The sequence below is a fragment of the Lycorma delicatula genome, chromosome 1 (assembly GCF_047948215.1).
Source record: "Lycorma delicatula isolate Av1 chromosome 1, ASM4794821v1, whole genome shotgun sequence".
Classification (NCBI taxonomy): Eukaryota; Metazoa; Arthropoda; class Insecta; order Hemiptera; family Fulgoridae; genus Lycorma; species Lycorma delicatula.
In genome coordinates this window covers 218,334,267-218,350,993 of record NC_134455.1, presented here as the reverse complement: position 1 = coordinate 218,350,993, position 16,727 = coordinate 218,334,267, and the positions used below count along the sequence as shown (strand labels likewise).

Genomic DNA, 16,727 nt, shown 5'->3' with positions numbered 1-16,727 from the left:
GTTTTTTTCCAAGAAAATGTAACTCTCCGCATTTTCATGTAACAAAGATGGAGGCGCCTTCCTTGGTAAAATATTCCGGAGGTAAACTAGTCCCCTTTTTGGATCTCTGGGTGGGGACTCTACTAAGGAAGAGTTCACCAGAAGATAAAAAAATAACATTCTACGAGTCGGAGCCTGGAATGTTATAAGTCTAGAAAAGGTTGGTAGGTTAGAAATTTTAGAGAGGGCAATGGATAGAATAAATGTAGATGTAGTAGAAATTAGCGAGGTTCTGTGGGAAGAGAAAAACGACTTTTGGTCAGATGATTTTAGAATAATTAACTCAGCTTCAAGTAATGGGCAGGCAGGACTGCGTTTTGTAATGAACAAGAAGATAGAGGACATAGTTGAGTATTTCAAAATGCATAGCGATAGAATCACTGAAATAAGGATAAAATCAAAACCTACGCTGACAACGACTGTTAACATCTGTATGGCTACAAGTACCCATGATGATGATGATTAGGTAGTGTGTATACGAAGAAATTGACAAAGCAATTAAACACATAAAAGGGGATGAAAATTTAAAAATAGTTTGAGATTGGAATGCAGCATTGGAAAAGGAAAGGAAGAAAATATTGTGGGTGAATACGGGTTCGGCAAAAGGAATGAAAGAGGGGACCGACTTGTTGAGTTTTGCACGATGTACGAGGTGCTACCCAAAAGATCGGGGAATTTTACCATAAAAATAAAATAGCTTACCATAACTTATAATTTCGACTGTCTCCTTCAAAGTAATCCCCTCGGGCATTGATGCAGTGATCCCAGCGTTTTTCCCATGATTCCATGCATCCCTGGAAGTCTGCAGGTGTAAGTGTTCGAAGCACGTTCTGTGTTTTTTTCTGAATCTCCTCAATTGTGTTAAAACGATGGCCTTTCAATTGAAATTTTATTTTCGGAAAGAGAAAAAAGTCGCACGGGACTAGGTCAGACGAATAGGGTGAGTGGGGAATCACTACCGTCTTTTTGGAAGCCAAGAAATTCTGAATGGCTAGGGATGTGTGCGCAGGCGTGTTGTCATGGTGCAGAACCCAGCTGTTGTTACCCCACAGATCTGAATGTTTACACCTAATGCTTTTACGTAACCGCTTCAAAACTTCACAACAGAACATCCCATTGACAGTTTGACCAAGAGGAACAAATTCTTTACGGATAATGCCTTTGATGTCGAAAAAAACAATCATCATGGATCACGTTGCTGTGAACTTGGCATGCTTTCTTTGGCCGCAGTGAACTTGGCGACTTCCACTGTGATGACTGCTGCTTAGTTTCAGGGTCATACCCGTACACTCATGTCTCATCACTGGTTATGATGTTGGAGATGAAGTTAGGGTCATCTCTTGCTGAATTTTTCAATTCACTACAGACAGCTATGCGATTTTGTTTCTGGTTGCTGTTCAACAGTCTCAGTATGAATTTTGCAGCAATTCGTCTCACGTTCAAATTGTCCGACAAGATGCATTGCACGGACCCGTATGACATTTGTACAATTGCACAAACATCATGGACTGTGTGTCTATGATCTGCAACAATAGCCTCTTGCACTTTCACAATGTTTTCCGGTGTTGCGCTTGTTCATGGTCTTCCTGAATGCTCATCGTCATCGACTGTCGTTCGTCCACAAAAAAGTTTTACTTTTACTCATAGTATTGTCACCAAATGCTTTCATAAGCATGCGATGGGTTTCTGCACCAATTTTTTTAAGCATGAAGCAAAATTTGATGCAGGTTCTTTGCTCTTTAAAATCTGCCATTTAGAACTTCGCCGAAGCAGTAAAACACAACGTTACACAACCGCACAAAAGTCAACAATGCAGCCTCTCAACGTCACAGCTGTTGGAACACTGATTCACAAAGAGTACTGTTAGCCACATCTAGCGGCAGCAGGTCGTACCAGCAATGGTTCACGCGCGAAATTCAAATTCCCTGAACTTTTGGGTAGCATCTCATATAATTTAGTAATTGCCAACACCCAGTTTAAAAATGATAATAGAATATACACATGGAAAAAGCTGGGCGATAGTGCACGGTGTCAAAGAGTTTATATCATGGTTAAACAAAGATTTAGAAATCAACTGGTCGGCTGCAAAGCTTATTCTGGAGCAGACATTGATAGCAACCATAATTTAGTGACAATAAACAAAATGTAGACTGGGGTTTAAAAATCAGAAGAAAAGGTATCAGAGGAATCGAATTTAGAGAAGCTTGAGGAAGAGAATGTAAAGAAGATTATTGAGGAGGACATTGCAAGAGGTCTGAGTAAAAAAAAAAAGGTAGAAAATGTAGAAGAATGAGAGAATATTAAAAAGGAAATTTTTAAAACAGCAGAAGCAAATGTAGGTGAAACAAAGAGAACTGGTAAAAAAACTTTGGATATCTGAGGATATATTGCAGCAGATGGATGAACATAGAAAATGTAAGAATGCTCGTGATGAAGAAAGTAAAGGGAACTATCAACAAGAAATAATATAAACAAGAAGTGTTAACTAGTGAAAGAAGAGTGGAATAAAGAAAAGTGTTCAGAAGTGGAAAGAGAAATGATCATTGGTAAAATAAACAGAGCATACAAGAAAGTTAAGGAAAATTTTGTAGTACATAAATTAAAATCTAATAATATGTTAAACAAAGATGGTACATAGATATATAAATGAAAGGAAAGGTCGATAAGTGGGTGGAATATATTGAAGTTATATGGAGGAAATGAATTAGAAAATGATGTTACAGAGGAAGAAGAGGAAGTCAAAACGGATGAAAAGGGAGATACAATACTGAGATCTGAATTTAATGGCGCATTAAAAGATCTGAATGGTAGTAAGGCTCCTAGGATAGACGAGATACCTGCAGAATTACTGTGCAGTGCAGGTGAGGAAGCAATAGATAGATAATACAAACAGAAGTGTAATATTTTCAAAAAAGGGGAAGTTCAATAAGAAAGAGTGTTATTGTCATGATACCAAAAAAAGCAGGAGCAGATAAATGTGAAGAATACAGGGCAATTAGCTTAACTACTTGCACATCAAAAATCTTAACTAGAATTCTGTACACACGAACCGAGAGGAGAGTGGAAGAAAATATTAGGAGAAGACCAATTTGGTTTCAGGAAACGTATAGGGCCAAGGCAGCAATTTTAGTGCTCAGATTAATAGTAGAAAAAAGATTAAACAAACCAACATACATAGCATTTATATACTTAGAAAAGGCATTTCATAACATAAACTGGAATAAAATGTTCAGCATTTTAAAAAAATTAGGGTTCAAGTACAGAGATAGAAGAACAATTGCTAATATTTACAGGAACCAAACAGCAACAATAATAATCAAAGAATATAAGAAAGAAGCCGTAATAAAAAAGGGAGTCGGACTTATCTCCGTTATTTTTATATATAACTAGGAGTTAATGATGTTAAAGAACAATTTAGATCTGGAGTAACAGTAAAGATGAAAAGATAAAGATGCTATGATTTGCTGATTATATAGTAATTCTAGCTGAGTAAAAAAAATTTAGAAGAAACAATGAACGGCAAGTCCTATGCAAGAACTACCGCATGGAAATAAAAAGAGTAAAACAAAAGTAATGAAATGTTGTAGAAATAATGTAGATGGATGATTGAATATAAGCTTAGAAAGAAAAAAATATTATGGAGGTAGAAGAATTTTGTTATTTGGGAAGTAAAATTCCTAAAGATTGATGAAGCACGAGCGATATAAAATGCCAAATAGTGCAGGTGAAACGAGCCTTCAGTCAGAAATATAATTTTTTTACATCAAAAATTAATTTAAACATCAGGAAAACATTTTTAAAAGTATATGTTGGGAGTGTAGCTTTATATGGAAGTGAAATTTGGATGATCAGAGTACCTGAGAAGAAAAGATAGAAGCTTTTGAAAAGTGGTGCTTTAGGAGATTGTTAAAAATCAGATGGGTTGATAAAGTGACAAATGAAGAGTTGTTGCGGCAAATATATGAAGAAAGAAACATTTGGAAAAATGTAGTTAAAAGAAGAGACAACTTATAGGCCACATATTAAGGCATTCTGGAATAGTCGCTTAAATATTGGAGGAACAGGTAGAAGTGAAAAAGTAAAAGTGAAAAATTGTGCAAGCAGACAACGTTTGGAATATGTAAAACAAATTGCTAGGGAAGTAGAATATAGGAGGTATACCAAAATGAAACAACTGACACTACATAGGGAATCTTGGAGAGCTGCATCAAACTAGTTAAATGACTGGTCATTATAAAATGACAAATGATTTAAAAAGACAAAAAAATGTATTATAGGATTATATAATCATTATTGTACTACATGTGAAATTAGCAGGAACACAATTTTAAATTACGTACAGATTTAACAATCTAATTGCATTATAATATTTAACAGATAAGCACATTTAAACTTTGTTGTTCTATAATATATAGAACATATGTTGCATATATAGATTATGTTGCATAATCTATGCAACATTGTATATTATATTATTTATTTATTGACTACATTATATAATGCATTCATTTACAATTATATTGTTATAACATTTCATTACAATAAAAAAAAAAATTATCATATGATTTTTGGCGGGCACTATGTTCAGACTCATGTATCATTTCCTCCTCATTAATTATAAATAACTATCTTTTCTTATTCATCTAAAGTATAAAGTTGTTATAATTCAGTTGGCCTAATTCACCCACCAGCTGTGGACATAAATCATAATTCATATAATTAATTTGATAGAACATAAGGGTTAACTAGAATCAATTTTCTGGCTCTAAGTGTAGCTGAGTTACAGGACCCTGCTATAAGTCCCAGTTGAACCCTGACAAGCCGGGGTCTCATCTGAATAGCATTTCCCGTATGTGTAGGGCATGATATTCAGAACAGGTCTTTGATCCACACTAATATGGAAAAAATTAGTATTTTTCTTTAATTTTTGATATGACAACACATATGATGATTTTTTTTTATATAAAGACAACCATTTTAATTATACAGGGTGTATATTTATCCTTTTCAATTAATATACAAGTTTTAACTTTAGGAATTAATTGACTGAATCAACAAAATTATTCAAGGGAAATTGAAATAAGAATAGTTTGAAATTGGGTTACTATTACTGGAGTATAAGAAATACTGACAGTTTCAAAATAAAATAGGAGGTAAGCAGAAAATAAAATAGGAAGTATGAAATTGGAGAATTTTTTGGTATTAAATATTTGAGGTCTTTTGAAAGTTAGTTAATTGGTAGGCTAACAATAGTTGCAACATCAACTATTAGAGCAAGAATAGGAAGGTGGTGAATTAACAGATTCTTTTTTTATAACTAATGTTCATAATAATAAGTAAAATTTTAATTGTGTTATTTCTACAAATAATATATTTTAACCTTAAGTGAAAATCTATAAAGGTGTTTAAATTTTAAATTTACAAGTGTTTAAATTTTGTACTGGATGATGTAATAATTTGGTAATTATTTGTTTTACAACTATTATTCTACAGCAGTTTAATTTCAGGGGGAAAAAATTATAAGCCTTGCATATAAGCAAAAATTCTTTCTAATTGTGTGAATGTTTTCTAATCTTCAAACTTCAATTTAAATCTATCTAAAATTAATGAACTGATTTTCACCATTAAAATTTTACCTAGTTAGAACGTCAGAATATTAATTTGGTCATTTTCGTTTCTTCAAAATTTCAAATTATTTTTATATTTATATTATGTAATATGCAAATAAAAGAAAAAATGAAATGTTTAAACCCAAACATTTTATTTCTATATTACTTGTTATCAGATCTGTTAAGATACGCATTCATCAATACTTGCTTATAATATGACAATTTTTATTATCCAAAAAATTATATAAAATTTGTTAAAAATTTTACATATACATCATTAAATTAATTTCTTTACTATTTTTTTAAATTTTAGGAGAAAATGCTTCTATTTAAAAGAACTACTGCCTTTATAGCCACAGATATGTCAGTGAATGAACTTCACTTCAATTTTTAAAATACTGAGAGACTTTTTCACCATTTGAAATATGCATTAGTAGGGGCAAGAAACTATAAAAAAAACTAATAGAACAAAAATAACTTAATTTTATCAACTGCACAAATATACCTTTGAGGATTGCCTTCAACTTGTAATTTTTCAGCACTTGATGAAAGACCATAATTAGGATCGTGATGCAATCTCCAACCCTCTAAAGTAGCAGCACGCCATGGTTGACCAGCATGATAGCAAAGTGTATGAGCTTGATCTAAGCGACCACAACGGATCTCAGTAAAAACCTGTTGTAACAATCTTGATTCATCTTCCTGTGTGAAAAAAAAAAACAAGACTTAGTTAACACTGACCAAATACAAATAATAAATCATCTAAATAAACATAAAGAATTAATAAAGCAAAAATCAATTCATAATGGAAATCATAGTAATTTTAAGTAGAAGCAGAAAGAATACCATTTTAATTTAGTCCAAAAAAGGTTGTTCCAAAAATTTAAATTGATTAGAAGTTGTAAATGTAATTACACAATTAAAAGTTAGACTTGCTAAGCTTGAAGATTATTGGTCTGAGTTATGAAACCCTACTTAGCAGTGAAATCAAACCAACAAAAACTCGATCTGTGTCAGTTAAATTTCCAGACATAAAACTTCCCACATTCAGCAGAAATTACGATGAATGGGTGTCATTTCATGACATGTTTGTGTCACTCATTCATTCTAAAGAAATGTCAGAAATTCATAAATTTCATTATCTCCGATGTTCTTTAAAGAGTGAAGCAGCTGAAAGTTTATCATCTTTAGAAAGTTCAACGGAAAATTATGAGGTTGCTTGGAAACTTTTGAAGGCCAGATATGGCAATAAAAGGTTTATAATTAATAAACATGTAAGTGCACTATTCAATCTCTCTAAAAATGATAAGAGAAAATTATTTGTCATTACAAAAGCTTTTAGACAGTACATAAAAACACATACATGCTCTAGCAGGATTAGGGCAACCAAATCAGCAATGGAATACACTCTTAATTCATGTAATTCCTACCAAATTAGATTTGACTACCTTATGCAAATGGGAAAATTCTTTAGAAATAAATCAGTTGCCAAATGTCTGAATTAAAAACATTTCTGCAACATAAATGTCAAGTTATGGAATCAGTTGAAACTAGCAAGTCTCATAAATCACACATGAACAATCAGTTATAAAATAAAGTGCAACTACCAAAATTTAAATTATTTTCAAAAAATAATACATTATCCAAAAATTGTCATGTCTTCAAAAAATTTTTCTTTATGTAATCAACTGCAACATCCAATTTATTTTTGTGAAGCGTTCAAAACGTTATCAATTCCTGTCCGTGAACTTGAAGTTAAAAAACATGGTCTGTGTTTCAACTATCTAAACAGTCAGCATAAAACTGTGGTCTGCCAAGCAGGCTCATGCAAACATTGTGGCAAAAAACATAATAGTTTGCTACATTACATCAGACCTAATTCTAATGTTACACAAAATAAGATTTCGGCAGCGGCGATGAATCATCTGCAGTGGTAATTCCACAACAAACAATAGTATCCAAGTCAAATGTTAGTTCAAAGCAATCCAACCCTGTTGTCATGCTGTCAAAAGTCATTGTTTTAGTTTTAGATATACATGATAATTCTCATTGTTGTTGCATGTTAATTGACAGCAGTTCGCAGTCAAATTTTATCAATAAGAAAACTGCTAAGTTTTTAAGACTACCATCAAAGAAAAACATGTTACAAGTTAATGGAGTAGGCAAGGCCGCAACCATTACAACTCATTCCATGGAATTTGTTATTAAATCAAGAGTGAACAGATTCGCAGCGAATATAGTGTGTAGTTTAACCAACTATTACTCAACAATTGCCAACAGTTCAAATCAAAAAGTCAAGTTTGCAATTACCACAGAATATGCTACTGGCCAATCCAGATTTCCACAAACCAAGTGACACTGACATGCTTCTTGGTGCAGAATTATTTTATGTTTTATGTGAAGGAAACATTAAAGCAAGTAAATCAAATCTAATATTTCAAAATACCCTATTTGGCTGGGTAATTTCCAGTAAAATATCAATCGATCAGCATTCAACAATTTTAAAATCTGTACGAAATCTATCCGCCTTTAGATCACCATCAATGAAAACATAAAAAAATTTTGGGAATTAGACGACTGCAGCTCTTTTGGAAAACAACTTACAGGAAATGACAAACTTGGTGAAGAATTGTATGAAGATAATACAAGATCTATGGATGGAAGACACTGTGTGAAGATCCCTTTGAAAGGTGATGCAAACCAACTTGATGAATCAAGAACTACTGCCGTGCGAAGGCATCTTTAGCTTGAGAAACGTCTGAATTCAAACACTGAATTGAAATCACAATACATTAACTTCATGAGAGAATATAAACCTAGAGCACATGACACAAATATCAGATGAAGAAGTTGCAGGGTCTAAATCATATTACATCCCACATCATTGTGTTATACAGGCAGATTCATCCACAATGAAAGTAAGCGTAGTTTTTGACGCTTCCAGTAAGAAAACATCTGAGATTTGACTAAAATGATTTTTCCATTGTTGGACCTATGATAGTCAATTTTATCAGCATTATCATCAGATTCAGAACTCATGCATATACTATGACAGCTGACATAGAAAAGATGCATAGATAAATTAAGATTCATGCTTCTCAAACAAATTTTCAGTTAATTGTATGGCGTGAAAACTTCAATGAAGAAATAGAAATATACAAGCTGTTAACCGTGATGTATGGGACTTCAAGTGCATTGTACTTAGCAACAAGAATTTTAAAGCAACTAGCTCTAGATGAAAAGGAAACATTTCCAAAGGCATCTCTTGTAATGATAGATGAATTTTATGTGGATGATCTTACGACAGGTGCATCTTCCCTTCAAGAAGCAAAACAACTTCAGAGAGATCTAATTGATCTTGCTAGTCATAGAGGATTTCACCTCAGAAAGTGGTGTGCAAATCAAGAACTAGTGTTCTAATCCAATATTCTGTGTGAAGAGGTACATCAGACTGACTACAACATAAATCAAGATCCTAGAGTTAAAACTTTGAGACTAATTTGGAATTTTTTTAATTGAAGGATGCAATTCAGTTCTTATTCCATAAGGAAAGCCAAAGTCAAAAACCAACAAAATGAACAATCTTGGCTGCGATCAGACGAATATTTGATCCTTTAGGATTACTTGGCCTGTCATAGTCATTGCAAACTTATTATGCAAAATCTATGGTCTTGCAAGGTTGGTTGGGATGATGAGATTCCAAAGGACTTGCTTAACAAATTGATTTCATTTCAAGAATTCATTCAGTCATCGGCCGCTCAGGAAATTCCCAGATGCCTCACAAACAAGACAGAACCAATTTGTCAAGTTGAAACAGTTTTTTGGATGCATCTGAATCTGCATATGGTGCATATATTTATCTGAAATCTATTGATGCATCAAACAAGATCAAGGTAAATCTAATTACATATAGTCAAGAGTAGCTCCATTAAAAAAGTTATCATTACCAAGGTTAGAATTATGTGGTGCACTGCTTTTATCTGAATTAACAAAAATTATCACAAGTTCATTACTACTTCAGATCAGCTTTATATTTTTACACGGATTCTGCAATCGTACTTGCGTGGATTAAAGCACCAACTTCACATTGGGCAACATTCATCGCAAATAAAGTCACAGAAATTCAAGACAACTCCAACATCGAGTCATGGAACTATGTCCCTTTGGATGAAAATCCAGCTGACTTCTTATCAAGGCGATTATTACCTTATCAACTTGTTGATAAAAAATTATACTGGCATGACTTTAAAGTGTTTGATGGAAGGCAATACACACTGGGATGTTCCTGAAAACATATCTGGCAAGATTCCCGAATGCTGAGTTCAAGTTTCTTCTCATTCTGCTGTGATAGATAATACAATTTTCAGTAAATTTTCAAGTTTTAAGAAGGCAACTAGAGTAATCGCATATTGTTCACATTTTATCAACAATTGTCAAAACCACAACACTCATCTCAAGGGTCCACTCTTTGTACAGGAATTGAATAGGCAGAAACTAAGATATTGAAATTACTACAACATAATGCCTTCTCCAAGGAAATCAGTGATCTCAAATCATTGAAACCAATTCAAAATAACAGTCAACTAAAAACCATTAAATCCATATATTGAGATAACGATATACTAAGAATCAGAGGTCGTTTGCAGAATTCCAGCCTCCATTTTAACCAAAGGAACCCCATCATTTCACCAAAGAATCACATCTTGACTGATCTGATAACCCGACATGTCTATGTCAAAAATCTGCATATTGGATCACTACTGAATGTGATTAGACAAAAATATTGGCCTATTGGAGGAAAAAACTTAGTTCATAGAATATTTCATCAATATGTAAAATGCTTCAAAGCAAATCCAAAGGGAATCACCCAGATAATGGGAAACCTACCCAAATCACGTGTAAATCCAAGTCTTAGACCATTTGTAAGCACTGGAATTTATTATTGCAGAACATTTTGGATAAAATTATCCAAAAAATGTGGAGTCCTAGCTCAGAAGTGTTACGTATCATTATTTGTTTGTTTCAGCACTAAAGTCATTCATTTAGAGTTGGCTGAAGATTTATCAACAGATTCTTTCATCTCGTTGCTACCGAAGAGCAAACCTACTGAAATATATTCCAACAACGGAAAAAATTTTGTCGGGACCTAAAGAGAGGTGATTCAGATAGCAAAATTATTCAGAACTGAATATTTTTAATTAAGTGTTGCAGAAGTTTCATCCATTGAAGGGATTCAATGGCACTTTCAACCTCCCAGTGCTCCACACTTTGGGAATCATCAATCTAACTTGTTAAGAGTCATGAAAAGAGTAATCGATACTAACAGTCTGAATAGTAGAGTTTACCACTCTACTGACTCAAATCGAGGAATGTGTAAATTTCCAACCTTTAATCCCAATATCGGACGACCCTTCCAATCTTCTTCCTCTAACACCAACATATTTCCTAATACAAAATATTTTTAGCAGCCTAACAGAACCAAATCTGCAACCCTTTCCTGTAAATAGACTTACACTGGCAACAGAATCAGCAACAAGTGCAGCACTTCTGGTCTCATTGGTCCAATGAGTACCTGAACAATCTTCAGCAACAATCAGAATGGAAAAACTCTATTACAGATCTGCAAGAGAACAATTTGGTCATTATCAAAGAGGACAACCTGCCTCCACTCCAATGGAAAATGGCTCGTGTTATCAATATACATTCTGGAAACAATGGAAAAGTGCATGTGGTGACACAAAACTTGAACCGGAACATTAAAAAAGCCAATTTCAAAAATATCCATTACCAAAACAGTAAGTTCATTGTTACACTATGATTTTCTTGCGTATTATGTGCATATGTTTTTTTTTAATTTTATACATATAAAACCTGCATGTATTCTCTCATGTATTATTGACATTAATGTAATTAATTTTTTAGACTGTCTATATTTTTATTAATTTTATTTTTTGGTGTTGCTTCAAGGTGAGAGGCAGGTTGGATATTTTTCTGTATATACATGCATGTGGTGCATATCTGTGTGTATGGTGTAGAGGGGAGTTCTCCCACTCCCTTATTCATGTGTGTTGCTTGCTCAGTTGCGTTGGTGAAGTGGACTTTGGTCAGTTATGTTTTAACAAAAGTTTTTTTGTTAGTGTACCAGTATTCAGTTACAATCAGTGTCAATCTAGTACAATAAAAATCTCATAATTTTTAGTTACACTAAAACTGTGTCAATTTATTATACAGTCCACTTTACCGTTTTATAACAAGCATCCAATACGAAAAAACATTTTCACAAATTTCTCGCATCATCAGTTAATATTATAAATATTACATCACATAAATATTATAAAATAAATTTTTACTTTTTATAAAAAACAATAAAAACTTCAAAGTTAAATATTGGAATTAAAATTACTTAATAACACTGAAAGTAATAAAAATTAAAAATTACATACATAGAAATATGACATCAGTTGATAAAATTTAAAAATTTGTCATCCTCATACTATTTTATATTTGTATATATAAAATCTTTCTAAAATGTCAAAACCACTATTATTTGTATTCATATTATTTTTTTTAATTTTCAGTATTTCCAAATTTGTTTGAATATCAGATATTGAATGTGTGTTAAAAAAATGGTTAGACACATTAGAGAAACCCAGTTTTCCATTTTTTTAATAGCTAAAATGTTCAGAGAATCTAGTTTTGAATGATATAGTGGTTTTTTGTATATAAGTATGGTCACAATCATTACATTTTATTTTATAAATGCCTCTCAATTGAATAACCATGTGAATCAGTATGTATATTGTTTTTTAAATGTTCTATTATATGGTTATTTATTATCTGGTATGCAGGCTTAAATTTAATTTTATTGTAAACCTTTGTTATATTTTCAACAATTTTATCAGTATATACATATTTTAATTTATATTTAATAGATCAACTCTAAGTACAGAACAATTGAAATAGGATGACTTACCTTATTCATTACATAATAGAAGCGCTTTCGCAATTTGATTCATGTCATCAGCTGCATATAATATATATATATATATATTACAAAACCATCAAAAACTTGTAATCCATGACAGCATACCACCCATTCAATTATAATTTTATATTAAAAATATTTTTAAACTAATTAAATTTTTTTTTAGATTTTTAAATTAAATTTAACTACTTTAAAACATACAAAAATTTAAACCTTTTATTTAAATTGAAAATTTAAAATTATAATCCCAACAAGAGATAAAAACATAAAATTTAAAAAATATGAAGTATATAAAAAATTGTTTAAAATTACAAAGATCAATTAATTAAAACTAACAAAGTCAAAATTAAAATGTAATTAAAACAAAGATAAAAATTACATAATTAAAAATTAAAACTTTTAAAATAAAAACTTACGCAAAGCAAAGCAAAATCATGTGCTAGCCATTTCACTGATTTTACTTTACTGATTACATACTATAAATATACATTGTTAATTTTTTGTGTGTTATTTATTGGTATTAAATATGTATTATTAATTTTTGACATTTATTTTTTGTATATATTATCTACTAAAGATTCATTAAAATCATTATATTTTGCAATTTGTTTAATAATATCTATTTCTTTGTTAAGTTTATTTTTATTTTCATTATACTTTGTGTGACTAATTGCTCTATTAACCATGTTTGTATATGTATTAATTTTGTGTGACCAGATGATTTGAAATTGTTAATTTTGATACTACCATCTAAGTAATTTTAAGTAATCTAAGAAATTTATTCTTCTATTTTTATCAATTTCAACTTGTTCAAAATTATCAGATGTTCATTATAAATAACAGGATTATAGACCAAAAAAATATCGTCAACATACCTAGTCCAAAATAAAATATCATGAGTATGAGTAACACTGCAAACAATTTTTTTTCAAAATCTTGTAGATATCTAAGACACGCTGGCTTACAAAGGAAAACTTATGGGTTAGGTATTTTCCTGAGTATATTTTCCATCAAATTTAAAATAATTTTGTTGGTAAAATTATTGGTTGTGGTTGGTTTGATTTTTTTAAAAAAGACTATTTTATAATTATATGTAATATAAAATTTGATGTGAAACAACTGATGATGTGAGAAATTTGCGTAAACGTTTTTGCATATATGATAAAATAAGTGTCATCCTGCTTTATTTATTGTTCTATACTTAGGTTGATCATATAAACATAAATGTGTATATTAGTACAGAGGAATATTAGTAACAGAACTGATTTTAGAAAAAAGAAAGATATATATATATATATATATCTGGGAGAAAGAAAGAGAGAGAGAGAGAGAGAGAGAGAGAGAGAGAGTGAGAAAGAGAGAGAGAGAGAGAGATTGAGATTGAAAAAGAGTGATTATTATTCTATTACATGTTACACAGTCTCTATATACTGACGACTTGTTTTCCCAACAGCAATGTCTATTAATATTTAATAATGCTATTAGTATTATTATACAGTGAAACCTGTTAAAGTGAAAAACCTCTACTACTGAGATTCACAATGAGGTCCCAACACTTCTGCATCAAAATTCCTCTATTACTGGGAATAATTAAACCCCTTTATCTGAGATTTCATTTTTGAAATTTTTACATCTATAACTGGGACCGTTTAGCTTAACAGCCTGTATAAGTAAGACTATTAATAATTTGTCATTTTGGATATTGGTCTGAACAGGTTTGTTTACAAACTTATTCAAATTTCTTCTGAACGCATTTAGTTTTACATTGTTCTAAGGTTTTGTATGATAAATAAATTAATAAAAGTGTTCAAAATATTGAAACGAAAGTGTAATTCATTGACAGCTGCTGATACACTTATCTATTTATCAGTTTATGATAATGGAAAGTCATGTGATGAAATGTGTACAGAGTTTAATGTACTGACATCTACCCTCTACAGAATAATTCAAAACAAGAAGAAAATTCGTTCTCATTTTAGTTTTCCTTTCCTTTTAGCATAAACTTTCCCTACGTGCTGAAGTGAAAGGAAAACTAAAACGAATACGATCAGCAGAGTATTCTGAAATTCAAAAATGTCTGTCGGTATGGATGAAGCAGGTACGTAATAAAAACATTCGAATAAGCGGTCCAATGATTAAAGAGAAGGGTCAAGAATTTTCTAGTAGGTTCCACATTGATAATTTTTGTGGCAGTAATGGCTGGTTGGAGGACTTTTAGTTTTCAAGAGAAGGAATGATATAGTTTTCAAAAATATTTGTGGAGAAAGCAATGGCATGGACAACTGCATATGTAATCAGTGGGTTGAAGAACTTCAAGCTCTGTAATAATGTCTTCAATGTTGATGAAGTGGGTGTGTCTTCCCAATAAAACTTTCACATATAAAGGTCAGCCTTGTCATGGTGGGAAACTTAGCAAAGATTGGATCACTGTACTTTTGTGTCCCAATGTCAGTAATTGGAAAGCTGCTACTTCTTTTAATTGGAAAATCTAAAAATCCAAGATGCTTCGAAGGTATCAGAAATTTACCTGTTAATTATCAAAATAACAAAAAGGCCTGGATAACATCAGATATCTTCGCAGATTGCCTAAAAAGAGTGAATACGGAAATGAAGGTGCAGTAACGAAAAATTGTTTTATTTACTGATAATTGTACACCCCATAATAATATACATGATTTAGACCACGTTAAACTATAACATTTACCTGCCAATGTAAATTGCAGCCAATGGATCAACGTTTTATCAATAACTTAATAAAAGTTATTAACTTAAATAAAAATTTAATATAGAATAGAAGTCTTACAATTTGTTCTAAAATGTATATAAGAAAATAACAGCTCTGAAATCAATATCCTCAAGGCCATGAGATTGCAAGAAAAGAAATTTTCTACCACCTTTAATATTAAAAGTACGATAAATACACGAATTAAAATTGAAAAACTGTTTCTTAAAAATGTATACAACATGACAATAGCATTGTATGAATAAAAAGACCTATTACTAGAAGATGCAAGCAAAATTTCACTGTACTCATTGAAATCATTAATGCAACAATGCAATTGACTTAATTTATGCTGATCTAGGTTATGTAAGTTGATTACATACTCAATACCTGCCCCAAAAAGATTAAAAATGCTAAAAATTTACAGTAAACAAACCTTTTTTCACTTATCATTTTATTTTCCGGACAAATTAGTGCTACAAAATGCTCACTTCATTGTTTCTTAATAGACCTGCTAGAATTTCAATTTTTTTTTCTTTAGTAATTACATAATTATACAGACAACGCTTCAGTTTCATCACTGATTGAACATTATAAAGATCAGTTTTCATCAAGAAAAATATTTTTAAAAACAGAGAAAAAAGAAATTATGTCACAGCTTTCATCGTATATTAAGAGAACATTATCATTAAAAAAAATCAGAAGAAACATCTTATAAAATTTATCTGATTACATACTTATATTAAATAATCATGAAATAATATCTAAATAAATCGTTTATAATTACACACATCCTTTATTAAAATTATATTTACCATATCTAAGTCATGAAGAGGTTTTTTTTGTCGAAAGGGTGCGTCTGGATCCAAATTTGTAATAATTGGGCGGCTACTTGTGTAAGAAACTTTTTCATTCTGAAAAGAAACAATCTGTATTAAAATACCAATAAATTTATAATGCTAATAAAAATGTGGGTTACCCAATAAAAAATGGAAAATTTACAAAAATTAATCATATTTTTGAACATCAAACCTAAGTTTAATTGTTCAACATTAGTTGAATAACAAACCTAACAAACAGATGAAGGTCATTAAATGAAACTCTTAAATATTATAAGTCATCTTAACAATATGGTCTGCCAGCACATGAAATCCACCAATCCAGAATTCTTCACATATGTTTAACAACAAATCACTAATCTACAAAGTTTTATTTAAAAATAATCATAATCTAAATTCAGCATTACGTCCAGTGAACCAGACAGGCATGTAACTGTAAACCATTCTTTGTACCCTTCTCAGATTTTTAAATTATTCATATTTATTCTTATCTTCACATAAATTTTGTTAATTAATCATAAATAACCACTACC

The 16,727-nt window shown here is 31.1% G+C and overlaps 1 protein-coding gene across 2 annotated transcripts in view; it reads right to left on the bottom strand.

Annotated features, from left to right (window-relative positions):
- Nup107 (nuclear pore complex protein Nup107) overlaps positions 1-16,727 on the bottom strand; it is a 153,028-nt gene that overhangs the window by 83,086 nt on the left and 53,215 nt on the right. For both annotated transcript variants that reach the window (XM_075372608.1, XM_075372600.1), the window contains exons 8-9: positions 16,171-16,269; positions 6,154-6,350 (exon numbers count right to left, since the gene is read on the bottom strand). In XM_075372608.1, coding sequence (XP_075228723.1) covers positions 6,154-6,350; positions 16,171-16,269 — 296 coding nt within the window. The remainder of the gene's footprint in view (positions 1-6,153; positions 6,351-16,170; positions 16,270-16,727) is intronic.